Source organism: Rhinolophus ferrumequinum, chromosome 3, assembly GCF_004115265.2.
Source record: "Rhinolophus ferrumequinum isolate MPI-CBG mRhiFer1 chromosome 3, mRhiFer1_v1.p, whole genome shotgun sequence".
In the NCBI taxonomy this organism is placed as follows: domain Eukaryota; kingdom Metazoa; phylum Chordata; class Mammalia; order Chiroptera; family Rhinolophidae; genus Rhinolophus; species Rhinolophus ferrumequinum.
Window position 1 is genome coordinate 73,938,530 of NC_046286.1, and position 23,396 is coordinate 73,961,925.

Sequence of the window (23,396 nt, forward strand, 5' to 3'; positions counted from 1 at the left end):
TGGAGACTAGGCTGCCGGATGGAGAAAGGCTGAAGGACTCTGAAGGGTTATATTTTATTCTGTACCCAGTGAAAAGCGATCCAAGTTTCTACTTTGATGTTATAGACCAGCTTATCCTTAGGTGGAATAGGTATGATAGAGGGGCCCCAAGGAACCCAATCGAGAAAGATCTACATTTTTTTTATTAATATATGTTTATTTTAGAATGCAGGAAAGTAGTAAGAAGTAAATGAAAAATTACCTATAAATCCACTTGCCAGTAGTATTCATTTTTAAGATTTTTGTGGATTTCCCCCTTATATTCTTTCTATGCATAGAAAATAAATGCATTCTATATAATATTGGATAAAAAATTTGAAACTACAGTTTTGTGTATTTTTGACATGATATTTTGAGCCTTTAATGTTATCACTAATTGTTTTTCTGGAAAATGACTTTTTTATGATGCATAATGTTCCCTTGTATGTATCTACCATAAAGTATATAAATAAGCCTCCATTTTTAGACATTTAATGTATTTCATCTTTTTTGTTGCCTTCAGTAATAGTTTGCTGAATATCTCAGTAAATATTGTGGTAGTATAATAATACCAGATCAATGATATTGAGTATTTGTTTAATAAATCCATTGAGAAAGGATAATAATAAATGAATGTTGGTTGATTGACCTAAATGGGAATGAGGTTTTGATGGTGGTGAGAGTAATCTGAGTTAGAGGTTAGGAAGGACTCCCTTACTCTACCCGTTGTGAGGCAGTATTGGCCACCATGCAACTCCTGAACCTATAGTCTCATTTTCAGGATATTATTAAAAATAAGCAGCCAGGATTTAAGTACTATCCTTCTTACAAAATTTGGTGAGGATAGATAGTATCTTATGTCTATATCTAAGATGTTCAACTTCTGTAATCCTTTTCAATTTTATTTATATGTAAATTCAATTTAAAATACAAGTTTTCAAAATGTTTGACAATTACATGCTATCTTAATCCATTCCGGCTGCTATAACAAAAATCCATAGACAGGGTGGTTTAAACAATGCATATTTGTTTCTTACAATTCTAGAGGCTGGAATATCCAAGATCAAGGTGCCAACAACTTCAATGTTTGGTGAGAGCCCTCTTCCTGGTTCATAGGTAGCCATCTTTTTGCTGTGTCCTCACTTGATGGAAGGGGTGCGAGAGCTTCCTAGGGCCTCTTTTACAAGGGCACTAATCCCATTCATGAGGACTCCACCCTCGTGACCTAATCACCTCCCAAAGGCCCCACCTCCTAATACCATCACATTGAGGATTATGATTTTAAAGTATGAATTTGGAGAGACACAAAGATTTAGTACATTGCACATGTTATGTAACCAGCCAAGTACTACAGAGGTATTTAAACAAGAGTTTTCTTTTCCTTATCCAGTCTCACCCTTTTGCAGTAATCAGCATTAACAATTTGGTATGTAGCTTTTCTCACCTTTTTCAATGCTCATACAAACACATGGACATTCCCATTCACGTATAAAAGATATTTTTATTAAGTAGAGTACTGTGTACTAGTTATTAAGCACCAGAGAGCAGAAAACGGTGTACCACTGTCAGGGGAGGAATCCAAATACCACTATCTGTTTGGTCTTGGGATTTGAGTTGCCAATGAAAACAGCACAATCACTGGATGGAACAACTGTACTTACATGGAGAAGAGACAAAGCAAGATCAGCTTGAGTACTATGCGTCAGTCCCTTACAGCTAGCAGGTCCCCACTACGCTCCCAGCAGCTGACACAGGGCAATTGGCCTATGTACACCCCTCTCTTTCTACCACTATCAGCAATGGAGGGAAGGACTCCAACCCCTCCTTCGTGGAGTGTGAAATACTGAAAGCTGGTGGTGTGTCTGAGGGCCACTGACACCCCATGCTTAAGCAGAACAAAAGAGCTCGTACTGAGTCTAAGATAGGGAAAGGTAGTCCTCACAAGGTGATAAGCCAGCCAGACAACAGGCTATGTGGGCTCTGTATCTCTTGGTAGGAAGTGTTCCAGGCCCAAGACCCATTCTTTGTCCAAGTGGCGTTCAAAGACCGCATGCATGGGACTGCCTTTCCCAACAATTTTCGTTTCTCTCCCTAAATCATATAAATGGATTATATGCAACCATGACTCAGCAACCTGGTTTTCACATTTGACAATATACAATGAACATTCCTTCTGGTCAGTATTTTTAATAACTGAAAAAATAGTATGCTGTGTGGGTACACTCTACATGTTTCAGTCGTTCCCCTACTAATGGGCGTCCAGGTTTTTATAGTTTTTACCACTACCAACAATGCCGCAGTAAATGTTTACTATCTATCTTCTTAGACCAGCTTTTTTTTTTTTGTAGGATTGATTCTCAAGAGTGGGATGGCAAGGTCAAAAAGTCTCTCAATCAGCTGTCATAGCTGTCATAGAAGCCAGTGACACATTAGAGAACCTATTTCACCATAATCTTGCCCATACAGGGTATTATCCAACTTTTGCATTTTTGCTAATCTCTTAAATGAAAAAAAAAAAGTATATCTTTGTGATTTCAATTTGCATTTCCTTTATTACTAGTAAGGTTGTCTTTTCATATTTTATTTGGCCATTCCATTGACTTGCGTTAAACTTTTCTAATCCTTGCATCTTTTATTTTTACTAAACATTTCATGATTCACAAACACCTATTTTCATCTTGTAGTATTTATTTCCCCACCCAGAGTTCAAGTGAAAAAGAGATTTTTCTGCTGGACACATTGTCAGTAGCAGCTATTTGGAATGCTAAAGATTTGATAAGTGAAACTAGAGAAATGTGAATGTTACTGGACTGATTGCTTACAGTAAAGTGAAGACTGCTTATACGTCTGACCAGTGCTTTTTTAAGTGATCAGGCCTCTGAATCTGTCTGCAATACCAAAAGGCATACATCCAGGATTTCCTTGTTGGTGTCATGACATAACTCTAACCCTCACTGTAGCCTTGATGTTTTGTAAGGACTAGAGAACATTAATAAGCTTAGACCTGTCTGAAGAGGTCTTTCGTACTACCTACCCCTTTCTTTATATATGCCCTGGGGAGGGGGTGTTAGATTTTGTCCTGCTTCACGTTCATGTTGGATGTCTTCCATTGAAAAGGGAATGGTTTTACTATTTTCCTGAACTTGCCCTGAAGGATGGCCCAGCACTTTATAAAGACCAGTAAGCATTCATTCAAGGAATGACTGAGGGTGGGAATGTAGCCTGTCCGGGGAAGATAACCGCAAGCACAGCTGTGTCTGTCTCACTCCCTCAGGGGTCAGAGGAAGTATAAACTGGTCCCAGAGTTCTGGGCTGTAGCTTGGGTATCCAGGACAACTCAGCAAATGAATGAATGGAAAACCCAGTTCTCAAGTCTATTTCTGATGGTGTAAGAAGAAGAAGGAGGAGAGGAGGAAGGAGAGAAATGGGATTTATTTTTCTTTAAATGCGTGTTGCTTTTTGTTAATGAATTTGAATTCAGAATAATTTATTACCCTGGAATTTTCTTAGTAATATAAGTGAGACTAGACTGTCTTTGTCTCCCTTCTTGCTGGAAGCAAAAAAATCTAAGACTGGGTGTTAAATTCTGAGGTTTATCTTTTTTCATGTTTGGCTTCCTTTCTCAAGTTCCAGGAGAGGTAAATTTTATGGGGGGTGGGGAGGTGTGTACAATGAGGGTGGGGATGCAGAGAAAAGTATGATTGAAAGATTAAAATGGTCTACCTATGTTTGGTTTGTCTATATATACATTCCTGTAATACTTTTTTTTTTTTTTTTTTTAATGAAATGCAGGTCTTCATTCAGAAAAGGAAGTTCCTAGAGTCTGTCCATCAGGAACATTAGCTATTTTTGGTTTTTCCATAACTATTTGTTTGGTATTTTTATTCACAGATTTGTGGCTGCTTTGTTTTTATGTCTTTGTTTTGGGGTTATTTTGGTCTGAGTGGCAGTTTTATCCAGTGTGCATCTATTTTGTATGTGTGTCAAACTGTGCTTTCAAAAAGTAGCAAACGGGGGTTAGAAATGGGAAGAATATCCCAAATGCCTAAATCTTATTTGTAGCTGAGATTTCTGATAAATATTTCACATCTTTTAACTGAAAATTGACTTAGTGTTTTCCTCCGTGGTTTTGAGTGTGGTCACTGAAATGCTCATAACCAGCAGAAGCCACTGTTGTGGGTGAGGTCATGTGACCTCATGTGAGGAATAAAAGCTCTGGTCTGAGCGGCTCCCTATTTGGTTGTGATTCAAGTTGGTCCCACGGCACTGAAGTTCAGAAGCAGCCCCTGGAGGAACACACCTACCACCTCATCTGTAAGGAACTTAAGCTTCTCTATTTCTGTCTTTCATTTCAGAAAACCTGATGTCTTCTATACTTGTTGCCTTGCCCTACTTATAAAACAATTTAAAAATATATTCTACAGTATTCACAGTTAACTGAAGTTTTCTTTTATTGAAATACTCTGAACAACATGGAGGTTGGAAAGTGTAGCTATGTCCTGGTGGCATGAAGAGACACCTTTCTACCACAAATAACCTAAGGTATACATTAGTTTTCAACTTACCAGGATGTTGGATAAGGTGCTATTACCAAATGCAGTTAACATTCTAGGGTCACCTGTCATATCCTGAAGATCATCTTAATCTTTTTCACTTGTAGCATTTTCAAGGGACTAGAGACTTCGAATAAACTCAGGCAGAATATTGATAGAATGACGCTAATCTCTGGCTTAATGTAGTCTTTGAAGCGACTAGATGCAATAACAAAAATGGAGTCATGGTACCAGTACAACTGATATACTGATGTGTGCTGACTGTTCCTTCTCTGTTACATGTTATTTGCAATTTCTTTCAATGCCCATTGCATCACTTGTAAGTCTTAGTTATTTTACCTGAAACCCGACAATAAGAGAGATGTTCCGCTGGCTGAATATCCCATTTAATTTGTAAGCATATAGTACATATGTAAGGTGATGAGAGCTAATTAAATGATTCCATATGTATTTATTTAGCACATAGTTTCAACAGTGAATGAAGTACCTCATAATCTAAAGGAGGAGAAAGACAGTGAATTGTGCAGTTAAAATACAGTGTAAGTGGTACAATATCTTGAAGTCATGTAACTCTCTTCTTCCCAATGCTTACCAAATAATCTTTTGTTGTTCGTTTGGTTTCCCAAATTGATTTTATTCTGAGGATGTAAAGAGCACAGAATTTGCCCTAAGGTATTTGGTCTACTTAGCAAATCAGTCTCCCAGGAGATTTGTTAGGAACTGTCATTTAAGAGGCCAGTGACTGCAGTGTGAACTGGTAAAATAAAACTTCTGAACCTAAAGAACCACAGAAAATGACATGAATTTAAGCCTCATATATTATATCTTGGAATATTATACCTTTCACATATGTAGCCAACCTGGGGATGTCAGCCTGAATGGCCAGCTGGTTTTACACAGTAATCAAAGCCGTGCCTGAATGCAATGATAGTTTCTATAGTTAGTCCAGTAAAATGATGTCATGTAGCAAGCCACTCCCATGGCGCTGGGCAGTGCCACTATAGCTATAGGGTGAGCAGCTCCTGTCCATCACCACAAATAGCTACAGCTCTCAGTGCCTTCAGGAGGACCCTAAAGTCGTGGGTTGAGCATGAGACCAGGGAAGCCTTAGGTACTTGGGCATGTTCAGGGTCTCTGGGAGTCTCATCCCTGGAGCTGAGTAGGAGTCCTGGTCAGACCTTACCACAGAAATGATCATTTAGGTTTATGTGCATCCCAAATTGGTTTGACCTCCTTAAAGGTTGCCCGCCCTTCAGGAACATATAATACATGTTTAACTATTGGGCATCATATATTTTCTGCTATCTTTTGTAGTCTATTGAATTTTGATGGCTTCAACAATACACAGCCTGAGAATTTTATGTCAAAGTTCTGTTTCCTCTGTAGTCAGAAGACAGTTGCCTTCTACAATTGGATGAATGAGAAGGGAAGGAAATATTTCCATATATTTGTTGATCTCTATAATAGCATGTCACTTCCATATTTAACCAGGATTTGGTTTTGGCCAGTCACAAATTTTTCTTTCGATCTTAGAGTCAATTTTAATCAACATCTAACTATTGGGATTGTCACCTAAGCAGCATGTTTTTTTAAAAGTGGGGAAATGGAGTATAAGAATTTAATTTAATCTACAACCTCAGCAGTCTCTTCAGATAAAATACTTCGTAAAAAGCATAAAATCTTTCTTTATTCAACTGTTTAGTATACTCAGACTGGGAATTACATATATGATTGTTTTTTAAGATGCATTATTGAATGATACCAAAGTGTTAGAAAACAATGCTATTAATATTAGTGACTCGTGTTCTTCATGTTTTAAGAAGGACAATAAACTTCTACAAGACAGTGTCTGAAATATTTTTTCTTAAACTTGTGTAGCAATAATTATAGTAATATATAATATTATGTGTAAAATTATATACATATATAAAACATAATATATAATATATAAAATTAATGCAATTTATAATGCAAGTCATAATGTAGCTTATACTATATGTAGTAGTTGGTAGTAGATAGTAATGCATATAATAATATGGATAGAAAGCAAAATTGTCAACATTTTAGGTCAATTGAAGGCACACAACCTGTTACTCATTAATCTAGTGATGTTGGCAACTTGGTAGGGGTTGTAGAAGAGAGTGAAGAGGAAGAGGAGAGAGGCCCTGGTGCGTGACGGAGTGACACGAAAGCATAGGATTGCGTAGAACATGACTGAGGGACGCTGCCTATGGTAGCCTGGCAGGTTTCATGGATTTGGTGGGAAAATCGTAGGCCGGCTCATTGGAATCGTCCCTAGTAGCCAGGCCGGGAAGGTTTTGAATGCTGGTTTAAGAATCTTCAAATTTATACTTGGAGCCATTCCATCCGCTGAATGTTTTCTTCAACTCGATTTTGACATGAGGAAAGTAATGTGCGCGAAATACGGATTTGAGTGTTGTGTATACTGGGTGGTGAGGAAAGAGAGTGTAAGCAATGAGATAAAATTTAGCTAAGATTTCAGAAGTCTGAGTGTGTGGTGACAAAACCTGAATCACTGTTATAGCAACGGAAATTAAAAGGGATAGACAAAGATGACAGGTAATGAAAAGATATGAAAAGGGCAGCAAGAAGACATGATAGTTTGCTTTTCCATCCTAGGGGATTAACTCTGGAAACATTAGTCGAACAAGTTTTGGGAGAAACCTTCAAGTGTCCCACCCTGGACACGTGAGAAGGTGTAGGAGATGTGATCTCATTTTCAGATATATGGATATAGCTAACTATACATTTCATATGTATTATATTTTAAGTATATTTATCTCTGTTATATTTTTCAAAGCTAAGATGCCAAAGATTTTAAGATACCCATTGTTTTATATACCACTAAGAAAGAAAAAAGCTGCCAGTTAAGACACCACTGGAAACTCATTTCTGAATTCATTACATTATAAAACTTCCAATATTCAGTCAAAAAAAAAAAAAAGACACCACTGATTGTAAGAGACATCCTGATTTCAGAAATGTTAAGTGAAGAAAAACTGTGCAGTATATAGGAAAAGATCTGGAGAGATGTACATGAAGGTTTTATAGTGGTGACCTCTGGGAGGTGAGAGTATGATTTGCCTTTAATTATTGCTTGTCTGTGTGTGCAAATTTCCTACAACGCTGCTCTCTCCGTGCTTTACTCTTTACAAAGGCTAAAGGTAGGTGACCTGGCAGAACTCATTTTCACATCTCTTAGTGTGTCATGCATCAGGGTTCACGCCTTGGTTCAAGGATGTAGGCGTGCTACATCCCATTGTATTGTTCTTAGCCCTTGAGGCCTCTGCCAAAACTCCAGGACAACAGGAAGAAACACATTTAAAGTCCTGTCTTCTACCGTGTTTCCCCCAAAATAAGACCTGGACAGACCATCAACTCTAATGGTCCGGCTAGCTCTTATTTTCAGGGAAACACGGTATGCACGTATTCAATAATAGACTAGATACAAGTTATTGGTAAATGAATGAAAAGCAGCAGTTCAATAATGGAGGTGCATAAGATATGACATTTAGGATTTTGTGATAGATTTAGTGCAGAAAGGATTCTGATAAATAAATTTGTTTTATATCCTTAATTTCTACCCTCCTAAAATTAACATGTATAATTTTTGTGCACTGAAAAATAATCATAAATTTAGCAGTAATGAGATTAGCTCAATAGTTTTTCCCTTGGAGAATAAATGGAGATCTTTTGAAATTTTATGTTTCCCTGAGGTTATTTTTACCAAACATCATGAAGAAAATATGATTAAGTAATAAATATTACAGTCTAAAATATATTATTTAAAACATAGTCAATTTTCATTTAAGATACTTTATTGTATTCTTTTTTTTATTAAGTCCTGGGATAATTTTGTGTTATTTTTTTAAATATATGCTTTTCTTTCTTTGCTTGGTTATACAGCTGGATTCATTTGTTAATTCCTTAATATGGTTCACATACGCATACATGCAAGATTATTTTGCCATTTAAAAGAAATTCTGTACCTTTTATATATTTTCTAGCAATACAAGATATGGTCACTCATCTGAAATCATAGTTTTTGATTATTTTAACTCACAGCTTTTTGTACTGTTGTAGTTATGTGCATGAAGCCATGACCTAATCTGTTGGAGTGCTTTACAAGGTGACTTAAAAAAGTTTCTTGGTGCCAATGGGTGATTTCATTTCAAGATTGAAGGAGGCACTATAATCCAAAACTCATCTCTTGATTTCTACTTGCCAACATTTTGTTTACTATTCTTCAGATGGTTTTAAGACAGGGAAGGTTGTAAGGTTTAGAGTCAGACGAGACTAAGTTAGAGCCCAATAACTTCTGGCTGAGCCAGACACTGAACCCACATAGCATGAGACTGGGTCCTTGTCAGCCAGGATGGGACCAGCCACAGTGACTTCTCAGTTGGATGTGGTTTAGTTGGTTGTGTCATTCAGCCCCATGTGTGGGATTTCAGTGAGTCATCACTGGTAGGTCTAGTGAAAGCAGGTATATGGTAACATTTGACAAGTACTCAAAGACAGACCTGCTTCCCAAAGATGTCACCTGGCCAATGGACAAGCACAATTCCTGTACTACAGTTAGACCTGTGGGTATTTCCTGCCTTTATCAAAACAAGGCTATATATTTTTCTTGCATGTAAATGAAAGTAAAATGACTGTCTTTAGGGGCAAAATACTCCTCTAGCAGGATCACAAAATTTATTCACACTGCATCTTGGTGTACATACATGTGCTCCATTTTTTTTTTTTTTAAACCTGTATCTGATGTGGGTATGAGCTCTTAGGCTTTGGGTGGTGAGGAAGAGAAATAGGTTTAGTTCATTCCAATGTAATAATTTTTAAAGCCCCTTCAAATAGTGTTTAATTCATCAGTAAAGTGAGCCCTAGCTCAGATTTCTCCTTAGTCAGCTTCCCCATTCCCTTGCCCTGGCAGAGGCCGCATCTGGGTTATGGAAGCAGGAAGGACCCACGCAGTGCCTGGTGTTCTCTCCTGGCTCTTCAGGCAGCTGGGCCCACGATGTCCTCTGATGAGACGTTTTCTGCTGATACGACTCACGATCTTATCTTCCTCAGCTAGGTTTGGGCCTAGTAGCCCTTCCAATCTGATTCAGCCTTAGCTTAGCTCTCATTGGTGGGAGATGTTCTCCTCTTCCTCCATCTAGACCTTTGGCCAGGGCCAGTAACCCCAGTGCCAAGGCACCAACCCCTTACCAAGGGGGCATTGTTCTCCCCGAGTACTGGAGAGAGTTCTGGATCCCATGTATAGTTATCTGGCTGCAGAAGTGTCAGTTGGGGGCACTAAACACCAAGGACTGGTTTGCCCATCCACCAGTGCCTGCCCAGTTTACAGGCATGTGTCTGTGCTCCAGATTAGTATGGGGTAGCCTGAAAGATGTTTTTTTCTAGAGCTCAAAAAGGAGATTGGGACAGCTTTCCTGTACAAGGGAGGGACCAGGGACCAGGAAAGAAGCAGATAGATGGCATGCTCAAAAGGGGACTATCAGAGAGTTTACTGAAAGAAAGAGCTAAGGGAAACCAACAGGGGACACTGAAGCTCCTTGGAACAGCAGCAGCCGGAAGTCAATATAGTCCCTAGGCCAGAGGAGAGGGTGGGGCTCTTGGAACTTGACAAAAGCTGAGCTGTAGAAGAGGGCTTCCTTATAGTTGGTGTGGCCTTTGTAGTGGAAAGCTGAAACTTGCACGGTGCAGCCCGTCAGGGAGGGAGGCAGTCGGGGGTCACCATTGCCTACCCCCCTCTCCTGCCCTCTCCTGTGGCGCTGTGCCTCCCACTCCCCACCACCCCACCGTTGGCCAATGCAGAAAGGAAGCAGAAGGGTAAAGGAATCTTACGCTAATCCTTAGGTCAGTCTCCCAGGGCACAGAGCAGGGTGGAGGGAGGTTGAGAGCCGGTCTGGAGGAGCAAACAGAATCTCTAGCAGGTTCCTCTACAAATCTTTTTGGGTTAAGGCCAAAGAGAAAGGTTAGACACTCACATCTCCCAGCTTCTCTCTCCTTTCTTCCTTCCCTCTTTCCACTGTCTCCCAGGGTTAGAACAGGAGCCACGTCCATCTTTGGTAAATCCTAGTGCACTGTGTACCTAAGTGCAACTTCCTGGACTGAATTTCCTGGGATTGGCTTTTGATGTACAAAGAGGAAATAAAGGTTGGAGAACATTCCTTCCTAAGAAAATTGCCTGTGTTGCAGAGCTGTTTGTCTTTCTGGCAAATCCAATTTTAAATGCTAAAAATATGAATATTATTTTTTTCTTTGTGGTTTTTTTCTTTGTGTTTCTTTTGTTCCTCTGCCCTCCTCAGATAGATGGATGCCTTAGACCAACTAGGGAAATACTACATTCTTGGGGAGGCAAAAGAGAATATAGCAAATTAATATTTTTAAAAAACTATTCCTCTGAATTTCAGCAATATGCTGCTGTAGTTTATATATGCAAACTAAAATTTTGGAACATTTCACATGTCTCACGTATCATTTAATCTGAACAATCCTGTAAGGTATCCATTTTACAGATGAGGTCACTGAGGTCAAGTGTAACTTTCTAATTAGCAGCAAACCCACAGATGGAATTCCTGATCTGACATCCGAGGTAGTGCTCTTTTTTTTTCTATGTCAGACAAAAAGGGCAGAGGCTGAGAGTATTTGGAAAAGAGAACCAAATTCATGAAGTTGCCTCATAATGTACTGACACCTGCTAAAACTTGGGCCCTTCTTGAGCAGTTTTGCACATTAATAAGTATTTTTATTAAAAATATGTTTTGAATCTCTTCTAATATCTGCTTCCATAGTAACTAGGTCATTTTATACTCATTTTACTGCCCTTCTTACATTATTATCATCGGCCACTTTGGTATCTCTTACCATTTCCTTTTTTCTTTCCCCTGGTCCTGACTCAGTTTCACTGGTTAACCATTTTTTTAACCAACTTCTCTTTTCCCCTACTCTATGATTCTGGACTTATCCTTTGACCTCATGCTGTGGTTGCCGCGTCCCTAGCCAGTGAGTGGAGCATATTCCGGTGAGAACAGCAGGCCTTGATTCCATTTTATTTGGCCCCTGTGCTGAACTGTGTAACTCAGAGAAAACTGGCTGGAAGAGAGTGCAGCAGGGAAATAGATGTGTAAGTAGAAAAAGCAGATGGGGAACTGTCATTTAATTTCATAGATAAGAATGAAGAAGGTCTAATTAGACCTGAACTAACTAGCAACCTGGCCTCCAGGCAGATTTCCTGAGTGGTTCATTTCTGGAGTGAGACTTTGAAAGATGCATGACAACTCTGAGGAGTAGGATGTGTGACAGATCCACGCTGAAGGCTAGTGCAGAATATCTCACTTTATAAAGTTTATGTCCCTCCCCCCTGAAAAGTAGAAGCTTCCTGCTAGAGGTGGGAAGTCTGTCTTGCCCTAAATTCACTAGAAGTTTCCCAATTCTTGTATTATCAATGAAAACAGATTTTAAATTTTATTTTCTTCCTAGAATATAAAAAGATCCTAAAGATGTTTGATGTCTTGAAAAGTCTTAATTATTACCTAGAACTATTGTCTATTTCCTGGCCTGGCATATGTTCTCTCATACTGTCATGGGAGGAAATGTTTGAGAATTTGGGTTCTAGCTAAATGTGAGCAATAGTCCTAGTTCCTGGGCCAGGCTGAATTGGGGAGAAAATCACAGTGTATTACAGGGCCCTACTGTACTGTTTCCTAACCCCAGTGTAGGGGGCAGCTTCCCTTCTGGGCCCATCTCTTAAACCTGTGCTTGGAATTGCTGCTGATTCCTGATTTAGACATTTATCCGAGAACAATGACTAAAAAAAATAAATAAATAAAAATACATTGGCCACATGTAACATAGTATTTACTAGAAGAAATAAATGATCGTGTTTTTTCTCCTTTAAATGACTTATTTACATTGCGATACTGCGTCTGGGGATATTCTTATAGGTTGCTGATGCTTACATGAAACTGGAACAGCTTTTCCTGAAGATAGCAGTAGGTTTCAAAATGTCCGTGCCCTTGGCCTCTAATGCATAGGACTTCATCAAAATTTTGCCTAACGACTTGGCTGGGAGACGTTCACTGCAGCTCCCCAATAAGCAGGATAAATTATCATTCATATGAGACAAAATACTGTACAACCATCAGAAATGTTCATATACAGGTAAGTGGTTTTAGACATAAAGGATTTTCATGATATCCTATTAAATGAGTAAATAAAGTTCACAACAGTAAATGATATAAAAATATATAAGGAGATATAATATATCTTACTTATAAGTATGATATAATATATCATACTTATATAAAAATATATAAGTATGCATAGAAGAAATATCAGCAAGGATAGACCAAAAGGATATGTATTTCTGGGTGGTGTGATTAATAGTGATTTTGATTAATAATGGGCAATTTTCTTTTACTTTCTTTTATAATAAACAGTATTACTTAATGAAACATCACATTATTTAGCAGTGAAACTGGCCCCTGGAGTACATAGAGGAAACAAGGACCTGATGAACTTGGGCAAGCAGGATGCCATGTGCACTGACTTGTGTGAGAGTATGTTGATTCAGACAAAGAGATGTGGGGACAGTGAACTCGAGAGGGAGGCCAGCTTCAGAAGAACTTTGCAGATTAGGCCTTATGTTTATTCTCTTTAACTAGAATGTTCTGGTTTTGTAGGATAAGTACTTACCTTTCTCTTTTGACTTTTGACAAAAGCTATTTTTAATTGGTTTATCAAATAATAACGCTAAATGTACAAAAGAATACTTACAAAATAAGTTTAAAGTACAGAAAATACTAAGTAAGGCACAGAAATTCAGTCTCCCAGAAATGGAGCGTCGCTGTTAACTCTTCTGAGAGCTGCCATAGGGTCCTCCATTCCGACCTCCTTCTTTCCCTCCTCAAAGAAAACCATGGTCCTAAATGTTTTATCATTTTATTCCTAAACAATGTTTTAGTTAGTTTTTCATGTTTGGGGCTTCATATAAGTGAAATCATCATACTTTTTGTTCTTCTGCAACTTGTGTTTTTCATTCAGTGTCTTGTTCCCGAATTTCATTCACGTGTGGCTGTAGTTCCCTCATTTCACTATTGTCCAGTCCTGGCATTCTTACGTGTTCTTTTCTTTGTGGACTTTTGCATGACTTACGTTTTTTTGCTACCATGAAAGTTCTTATTAATGAGATCTGGTGCTGGTGTCTAAGTGTCCCAGGCATATATATGGTGTGGAATTGCCGAATTGTAGGGTATCTAAATGTTCAATTTTACTAGATAGTGTTAATTATTTCCAAGTTATATATATCTATTTATATTCTTGCCAGCAGTATATGAGGGTTTCCATACTCCACAGCTGCCAACTTTCAGTAATGTCAGACTTTTAACTTTTTGCTAATCCCGTGGGTGTGAAATGATTTAATTTGTATTTCCCTGAACGTCAGTGAGGTTGAATGTGTTTTCTTGGGTTTATTAACCATTATTTCTCCCCATAAAGAATCAGTTCAGGTCTTTTGGCCCATTTTTCTATTGGGTTATTAACAGTTTAAAAACTGGTTTGTAGGTATTCTGTATATTCTGGGAACAAATCTTTTGATAGTTATACATGTGGGAGATATCTTCTTCCAATCAGTGACTTCTCTTTTCATTTTCCACATAGGTGTGTTTAATGAAGGGGCCTTCTTACTCTTCTCCATCCTTTCTTTCATTGTTACTCTTTTTTGTGTCTTAAGAAATCCATTCCCACTTAGAGATTCATAAATATAAATTCCTATATCATCTTCTAAAATGTTTATAGTTTGATTTATCTGAATGGTGAAGATGCCCAATCTTATTTTTTTCTATATGGATAACCATTTGTTCCAAGATGACTCATTACTTCCTCTCCCCACAGACGTATAAATGCCAGCTTGGTCATAACTCATGTCATAAAGAGGCTTCCATATATGTGTGCTCCTGTATCCTGGGCCCTCCAGAGAACATGTGCATTTGAGTTGGCCAGATGCCAAGGGATTCAGTCCACTGGGGAACTTCTCAAAAATAAAGCATTTCTCTCACGTAACATGACAGAAATTGAACTATGCCGGGTTAGTCTGTGGCGTAACGATGTCATAAAGAACCCAGGCGCTTCCCACTTTCCCTTTCTCCGAATCAATTTGTCCATGATGTTTCCTCACAGCTGCACCTGCTCCAGATTCCAAATCTGCCTATTCCCACATCCAAAGTGCACAAAGGTCTTAATACTCTACATTCTGTAGCAAGGTTGCTTTGGACCACCCAGGTGGTAATCATTCAAGTGCGTAGGCCCGCTCAGGGTTATGAATTCTCAGGGGAGGTTCTTTTGGTCTGTGCATTCAGTACTGAGGGTCAAGGCAGTCAGTCTGCCTTGCAGATCCCTGTGTAGAGTGGAAATATTTATTTCCAGTACACCTTATTCTCAGGGTGTAGCCCTGTGGAGACGGATTTATGCAGGGGTCTCACCTTAAACTCCTCTCCTTGGGTGGCCCTGGGCTTTCATCCTCCCTCCCCTACGCCCCATGAGACAGAGGAAACCAAAGCTGGGATCCATCTGGGTGGCAAATATGGAACTACTGAAAACTTATTTTGTTTACATCTCTGGCTTCCCATTTTTCACTACATTTTTTTTTTTTTTTTTTTTGGCTTCTTAGTAGTCTTTCCTTTCTTGACAGCTCATGACACATTTAGAACAGTTGTTTTTTTCCCCTGAAATTTTTAGTTGCTTTTCAGTAGGTGGGTCAGGGTATCTAGTCTTCCAAACTGTGAAACTAAAAGTTAGCTAAATCCGTGTTTAAAAAATATTTTTAATTATTTAAGTATAGTTGGTATGCAATAGTATATTATTTATGTTACTTTCAGGTGTACAATATAGTGATTTGAGATTTCTATACCTTACAGTGTGATCACCCTAGAAACTTATCACAACATTATGGACTATATTCCCTTTGACCTTTTTCACCCATCCCTCTGCTCTCTGGCAACCATCCCTTTGGTCTCTGCTTCTGTGAGTCTGTTTTGATTTTGTTTGTTTGTTCATTTTTAAAATTGCATTGTGTTTTCTCTATCTTGCCTAAGGTTTGTTGGAGACTGAACCACTGCAAGGCAGAGATGAGGATGCAGTAACCAGTGCTGACTTCTCTAGCATGCTCTCTGAGGAGGAGAAAGAAGAGTTAAAGGCAGAATTAGTTCAGGTATGTTTAGTAGTCGTCTTATTGTTGCTATGTCTACCTCTGGATTGTGAGAGGTACTATTACTTTGATGTAAGTCCCATTTTACAATTGCTATCTTTCAGTCAATGAAATTTAATAAATGATAGATTACAGATGATTTATTTTTCTGAGATATTTTGTCATGCAAATTGTCCATTACTTGCTGGTTACAATATTAAAATAAATGGCTGTGCTGCTGAAGCAACGATGATAGTTAGTTGTAAATATACACCTTTTATTCTCTTTAGTATCACAGTACTGTGGGAACAATAAATCACTTACAAACCTGGTAGAATTTCTTGAAAACCTTGGGACAAGTCCTAGCTGCTTTTTAAGAGCAGTTCTTATTTTGGGTCAGCAACTTAGCTCAACAAATACTTTGAAATGATTTTGTTTTGCAATAAAAAAGTCAGTCCTAGAAGCAATTGAATTGACTGACTTGTGTACCCTTTTGCAGAAGAATAAAGCTCTGGGGACAGAGAGGAAAGTGATGATGAATGTAGGCTTCCTCAGCTCTTGTGTAGTTGTTGGGGCACCTGGACCTAGAGGTGGGAAGGATGCCTGGCTCATCGCAAACACAACTCCTTGTTCAAGCCTTTGTTTGCAGTGCCACTAACCCTTAACCACTTTGCTAAGGAGTGGTTGTTACACTGTAGGAGGGAGGGGAGCTTCTCAAACAGAATGAGTGGTGGGGAGAGAGGAGAAGAGGCCAGCACTCCCTCCCCACTCTGAACCCCTGGCTCAGTGGGCAGGACGCTCCTGGAAGCGAGTCTTTGCCCTCATGCTCTTGCCTCTTCCACAGGCAGGGGGCAGAGCTTTGAGCGCCACCTACCCCTCACCCCACTTTGTCCACTCCAGACTCTTCAAGCTCTCATGTTCTGATAGTGTGTGTTTATGACAGCTCATAATAATATTGGAGATTTTCAGGTGCTTCCACAAGACACACCCTAAAATAACTTCATTATAAAATAAAAGAGCAGCTATTCCTCTGGTACAGCAGAAATTATTTCAGTAAGCACAGTACCTCAAATCAGATAGCCTGCTTCTTTAGGGGGTATGTCTGTGACCGCTGATCCACAGCCACCCTGCAGGTTGACCACACGTGCCCGAATGCACGGACCAAAGTCAGCCTAAATGGAGAGGGTACCAGCTCCACATCTTAAGGCCTGAAATTCTGATTCACAAGCTGTTCATGTCAATTGTGGTGTCCAGATGCTATATTGTGTAGACCGGTGTAAGCTGATTCTAAGCTAAAATTTAACTCCTTCACGTTTTAGTCCAAGTTTAGGTACAGACATAACCTCTGTAACAGACCACTTTTTATAATATGGCTTGATGTTTCTGGGTCCTGGAATTACTGAGTTATACATACATACATACATGCATGCATGCATGCATACATGCTTGTACAGACATACATGCATCAATGTACTTTTGTGCATTCTATATTTTCTAAATGTTCACAATGAGCACGTATTTTATAATCAAGAAAAAGTAAGCTCTGGTTCTAAATGAAGGCCCCATAAACGTAAAACACCAGCGGTGTTTTCAGAAATTCCTCTTATTTGGGCGCATTAATGAGCTTCCAGCATGTCTCACTCCTAAGACTTTTTAAGCCTGGCTTCTGAAAATAGCACCAGACTCCTGTTACTATGTTCAGGTTGCCAGGATTCATGTTTTCATCCCTCAGAATGCGTTAGTCTCCATGCTTCCTGTCTCTTATTTCTGAGTTCTTCAGAGATGAAGAAGTACTGCATCTTGCCAAAGGTAGCTTTGTGACTTCACGGGCACAGCTGTATGTTACAAAGCAAGTGTGTCTTCACAGCTTTCCCTCTTCGCATTTCCATTTTTTCTCCCTCCGACTCAGGCCACCTCTGTTTCATGCTCATTTTTTTCTTAAATCTGCTTTCCTTGCCCTTTTCCAAGTACAGGCATGTATGTGTACACACACACACACGCACACACACACACACACACACACACACATCAGGTTCTTTCAGATCACACTTGCATTCAGATTACCTCAGGTGCTAGGGTTTAATTATAACAAGGACACACAGAGGGCCATCTCAGCAGTGTCACACTGACCCTATTAAGAACCGAGACATCTTTTAGACAGCTCAGCTTCTCTGTCTCAACTCTCCACTGACATTCTTCCTGGGCCCCTGGTCGCAAGTGACCCCTCCCTGTGTCTGAGGAAAGATCTCACTGAGTCTGTTAGCCACTTGGGTAACAGGACACCTCACAGACCAGCGTATTAGGTTGTCTTTGAGTCAGGCCATGATTGACTGTGATTGACTGTGGCCATGGTCTTAAGCAACACCTTTGTGTCCAAGGACTTCTCTCTGGCTGCTTTGCTTAAAACGGGTCTGGGCCAGGGGTCCAGTCTCCTCTTCAATATACTCCTCTCCCTAGTTTCCTCAGATTCTTCTACTGTCTTCAGGCTCTGCTGGATCACCCCTCACTGCTGTATCCTGAACTGCTATTTGCTATATTTCCATGAGAATGCCCTAGACTTCGGTGGAACTCCCAACTCCATTCACCCACGCTACCCACATACTGTTGCATGCTCACCAGTGCTGGCAATAGAAGTCCTGGTGGCAGGAGACATAAAATTACCCAGCGTTGTCCAAAAGGCTACTTCTTAGACAACATGTCTGCCTTTTTAAAAAAGAATTTGTTGGTAACATAATTTAGTCTTTATTTTATTATTATTGTGGTTTTGTAATATGCGTCTTTGTAAAGTGTCCTTCCACATGAGGCCATTATCACCTCTGATCTGGTGCAATGGTTTGTGTATGGCAGGTGCACAATAAGATTTATAATTAACTTGAATTATTTTATAGCTTCAGTGAATATTTATCTTGGTAAATACCAGAAGTAGATGATGCTTTTTCACAAACGTATCAGTATATAAAGAAATATTGTTTTGTTTCAGAGATGTGTGCTCATTTGTCTTATTACCAGCTGCTCTTGATATCTTTTCTGAGGTGTTTACACATCTGTTCGGTGGAGTTTTGTTTCTTTCTCTCTCCCTTTTTAATTTGCTCAATATTTCTGTGCCACTAATACCCTACTCCCGCTTCCATTTCATTAAGCTGCATTTTATGCTTAGTATTCCATTGGTGACTTGGCTTTTGAAAAGGATGAAGTGTTGGCATTAATACTGTAAATTTGTATCATATAGCAATTAAATACTGCCAATGTCTCCTCGATAAAATGACTCAAGGAAAATGGCATTAATAAGATTAGGAAAAATACCAGACCGTATTATCAAGTAGGCAGAACCTATTCTCAGGATCCTTTTGTTTCTCTCCTGGCTCCCCTCTCTTCCTTTGTTGTGTGGTTCCCGGAGAAGAACGCGACGCCGTCCCCCCTCCCTCCCGACCCTCACCCCCATCTCTTAGACTTACAAAGAAGTGCCTTGCGCTCTTGACTTTTCGCTCTGAGTTCCTTCCTTCAAAACATTCATTCTTATTCTTTCTGGACTGAGCTAGTGTTTATGAACCAAAGTGCTCATAACCAATAATGTCTTATTGTAACACCTCTCTCCTCTGTATTAGTCAGGGTTCTCCAGATAAATAGAACCAATAGGGTGAAAATATAGATTTATCATAAGGAATTGGCTGATGTGGTCATGGAGGCCAACAGGTCCCAAGATCTACAATCAGCAAGCTTGAGAGCCAAGGGAGCCCATGATTTAGCTCTAGTCTAAAAGGCTGACCGGATTGAGGCCCAGGAAGAGCCAAAGGCGGGGGTGGGGGGGGTTGGGGGGGTGAGGAAAAAACAGCAACACAATGTCCCAGCAAAAACACAGTCAGACAGGAAGAGTTCCCTCTTGCTTGAGGGAGAGTCAGCCTTTTCGTTCTCTTTAGGCCTTCAACTGATGGATGAGGCCTACCAACTTTGGGAGGACAATCTGCTCTACTCAGTCTACCAATTCATATGTTAATTTTATGCAGAAACACCCTCACAGACACATCTAGAATAATGTTTGGCCAAATGTCTGGGTACCCCGTGCCCAGGCAAGTTAATACGTAAAATTAAGCATCAAACCCTCCAGGAAGTATCTGCAATTTAATCTTAGTTCTTCCAGACTCTTAGCCAAAGGGCAGGGATAGCCAGAAGAGGCAGGCCTTGAAGCACTGTGTGCAAGAGACCAAATATTCTTACTCCTAAACACCATACTGAGGATTAATAGTTTATGAAAGTATTTTTCTTTTTTTGGATTTAAGTTAGATATTTTACATAATCTAGCATATAAAATAGAAAAGTCAATTTTCAGTCTTCTAACCATCAATTTCATATTGAAGCTAATCATTAATTCATATTGGTTAATTTATATTTTTTTTCACTTTCCATTGAGGTAAAATGATAGAACATAAACTTAACTATTTTAAATTGAACAGTTCAATGACACTTAGTGCATTTACAGTGTTGTGTAACCACCACCTCTATCTAGTTCCAGCACATTTTCATCGCCCCAAAAGGAAGCCCTATACCTTTTAAGTAGTTACTTCCCATGTCCCCTTCTTTCTTTCAACCACGAATCTGCATTTTGTCTCTATGGATTTATCTATTCTGGATATTTAATGTAAATTGAATCATTTTGAGACCTTGTATGTCTGGCTTTTTTCACCTAGCCTAATGTTTTTTGAGGTTCATCCATAATGTAATATATGTCAGTACTTAATTTATTTTTATAGCTGAATACACACACATTGCAACTTATTTATCCATTCATCCTTTGATGAATATTTGAGCTATTTTCACCTTTTGGCTATTGTGAATAATGCTGTGAACATGCATATGCATGTATTTGTTTGAGTACCTGTTCTCAATTCTTTGGGGAATATACCTAGAAGTGCAGTTGTTAGGTCACATCGTAATTCAATGTTTAACTTTTTGAGAAACTACCAAAATGTTTTCCACAGTGGCTGAACCATTTTACATTCCCACCAACAATGTACAAGGGTTCCGATTTCTCCACATTTTCACCAATACTTATTATGTTCCTGTTAATTAATATTTAAATAATCAAATTTAAATATCTACTCTTGGGCATAAATATTTATCCTACAAGGAGATCTTCTAGGGAGTCAAGAAACCAAGGAACCAGACATTAGTTTCTGATGAAGGCATGATTAATTTAAAATTAAAGGGGAAAGGACATATTAAACACTATAATTAATGATTTACCTGCACTCCACCTCTTTCCAAAAGGAAGTGGATATGTCTTACAAGGTACTTACAATATAGAGTTTCCATATTACTTTCATCAGAATATCTGGGGTGCTTGTTAAATAATGTATGTCATCTGGCCCCACCAAATTTAAGACATCAGAATTTCAGGGCATTAAAAGGACCATAAATCTGGAATCTGCATCTTAAATACAGTCTCTGAATGACTTTTATGTAAACTGAACTTGAGAACCACTGGTGTAACCAGACCAAAAACATCTCATTAGTTAAATGAGGGATTGAATCTCACCATGATCGTCATTTAAAGCATTTGTGATAAAAGGTTTTCCTGTTGTGGCAGGACTTTTTGTTCTGCAGAAAGAGATGTGGTTGGCCATTTTCAATCTTGCAAGTTAATATAATTTAAAATTATATGTTTTTTCACCTTCTGACATTTGCTTAATAGATTTGGCATATATTTAGATCACCAATAATTATACTGAAAGCTTTATGAAGGGTGAGTCTTGTGTTTTATTGAAATGGCAAGAATTGCATTACAAAACCTGAGAATAACCAAGTTCAGGTCTCCATCATTAGAAGTCTCTTCCCCACAAACATCTTTTTATATGTGCTTCAATTTTTAAATTATCAGGTGTGGGACTTTATATTTCTTTCTTTAGGGTGATGTTTGGTAAATTGGTCACTTCAGTGTTTCTCACTTTTTGGGGATCAAGCATTTCATTAGAAAAGTAGGAATCTTTATTGAATGTCAAATAAATAAAGTGTAAAATTTAAAAAAAAATAAAACTATGAATCTTTTACTCTTCCCTCACAAATGAATATCCTACTCCCCATCCCTTGCAATTTTGAAAAATGTCTGGGGTTCCATACATCTAAGGTTGAGAATATCATGATGTTTAGGACTCTTACTCCTCTACATCTATAAATTCTTCCTGCAAGTTAAATTTTCCCCATTATTTTTATTACGCAGTGGAAACTACAGTAATATCTGATATAACAAAATAAGAACAAAGCAAAAACTAGATGCCCAGTGGTATCAGTCCCTCGAAACATATTATTTACTCAAAAGAAAGCAGAAAAGGTCTTTGCAATACAGAATAAAAGTCTGACATGTAGCCCAAGCATTTTCTTTGGTGAGAGAGCTAGAGATACAACCTTGAGATATTAGGCAGCAGATTAAATGCAGGAAGACACACTGACAAAGATGAAAAAGGGAAATATAACATGCTGGCAAAAGAAGAAACGGGTTTAATTTTTAAAATAACAGTGTGTTCTCATTTAATGAGAAACTAAAAACATTATGCCCTTGAGTGGTCTCCGAGCATAATTCTTTTGCAGTAATGAGTATCCGTTTGCGTCTGAAAACTCTTGCTCATCAAGAAAAGACAGGGTCCTATTGATCATAACATGTTTATGGAAAATATAATTCATTTCAGAAAGATTTTAGATGCATTTTCATGAGCATGAAAGAACGTTCCATGAACATAAAAAATGGATAATGTTAAATTACCAAGACATTTTGCTGATATTAAAACCCCAAGATACTGTTCTTTTCTACTGTAGTAGTTAAGATGCTTCTGATTCAGTTTTTCTGCCGGTTTTGCTTAAGTTATTATTTGTGTATATGAATGTTTATAACACTATGTTGCTACGCAGCAGCCTACCCGTCTGTCTCCATGTACCTGCCCCTAAAGAAAGGAGAGTCTGTGAGATGGATCCTTTCAGGGACTTTGCTTCACCTTTGTGCTTGCACCTTATGTCTCCCTGTTTGGCCCCAGAAAGATGGCTGGTCAGTCAATGACGAGTAAGATTCCCAATGTGGGGATAGGGGGGTGGGGGTGGGAGCGCAACTCAAACCAGGCGCAGTCGAGTGGGGACCAACAGGAGAACCCATGGGGTTGATAGAGGTGGGCACAGACCCCCACCTTCCCCCAGCTAAGGAGAGCCTCTGCCTCTGGCTGCATTCCTTCCCACAACCTGCAGGGGAAGTGATTCAATGATGTGCTCTCCGTCTATTCAAAGGCATAAAGGTTTTGTCCCTTGGGGGAGTACATACATCCTGAGACTTCTGGTTCAGCTGCCTGCAGGCAAGGGTGATTGGCTTGAATCAGTTTCCTATTATGATGTATGGGATTCACAGATCTTGAGATTGACAAGCTTTATCTCCTTTACTTCCTCACCTAACTAATAAAAGCTAATAAATAGGCCCGATTTGGGGCCCAGTCTTTGAGGCTGGAGTCCCCTTGGCCCTGCTTCACTCTTCATGGCTACTGTTTTTTCTTAACCCTGTGCCACCCCCCTCGCTCCCTACAACCCTCATCGCGCACGCGACAACACTATTCCTGCTGTTCACTACTGGGGCAAAATCC

The 23,396-nt window shown here is 39.1% G+C and overlaps 1 protein-coding gene across 6 annotated transcripts in view; it reads left to right on the plus strand.

Annotated features, from left to right (window-relative positions):
- Positions 1-23,396, plus strand: part of TPD52L1 (TPD52 like 1) — an 87,054-nt gene that overhangs the window by 36,907 nt on the left and 26,751 nt on the right. For all 6 annotated transcript variants that reach the window (XM_033102404.1, XM_033102402.1, XM_033102405.1 and 3 more), the window contains exon 2: positions 15,692-15,807. In XM_033102404.1, coding sequence (XP_032958295.1) covers positions 15,692-15,807 — 116 coding nt within the window. The remainder of the gene's footprint in view (positions 1-15,691; positions 15,808-23,396) is intronic.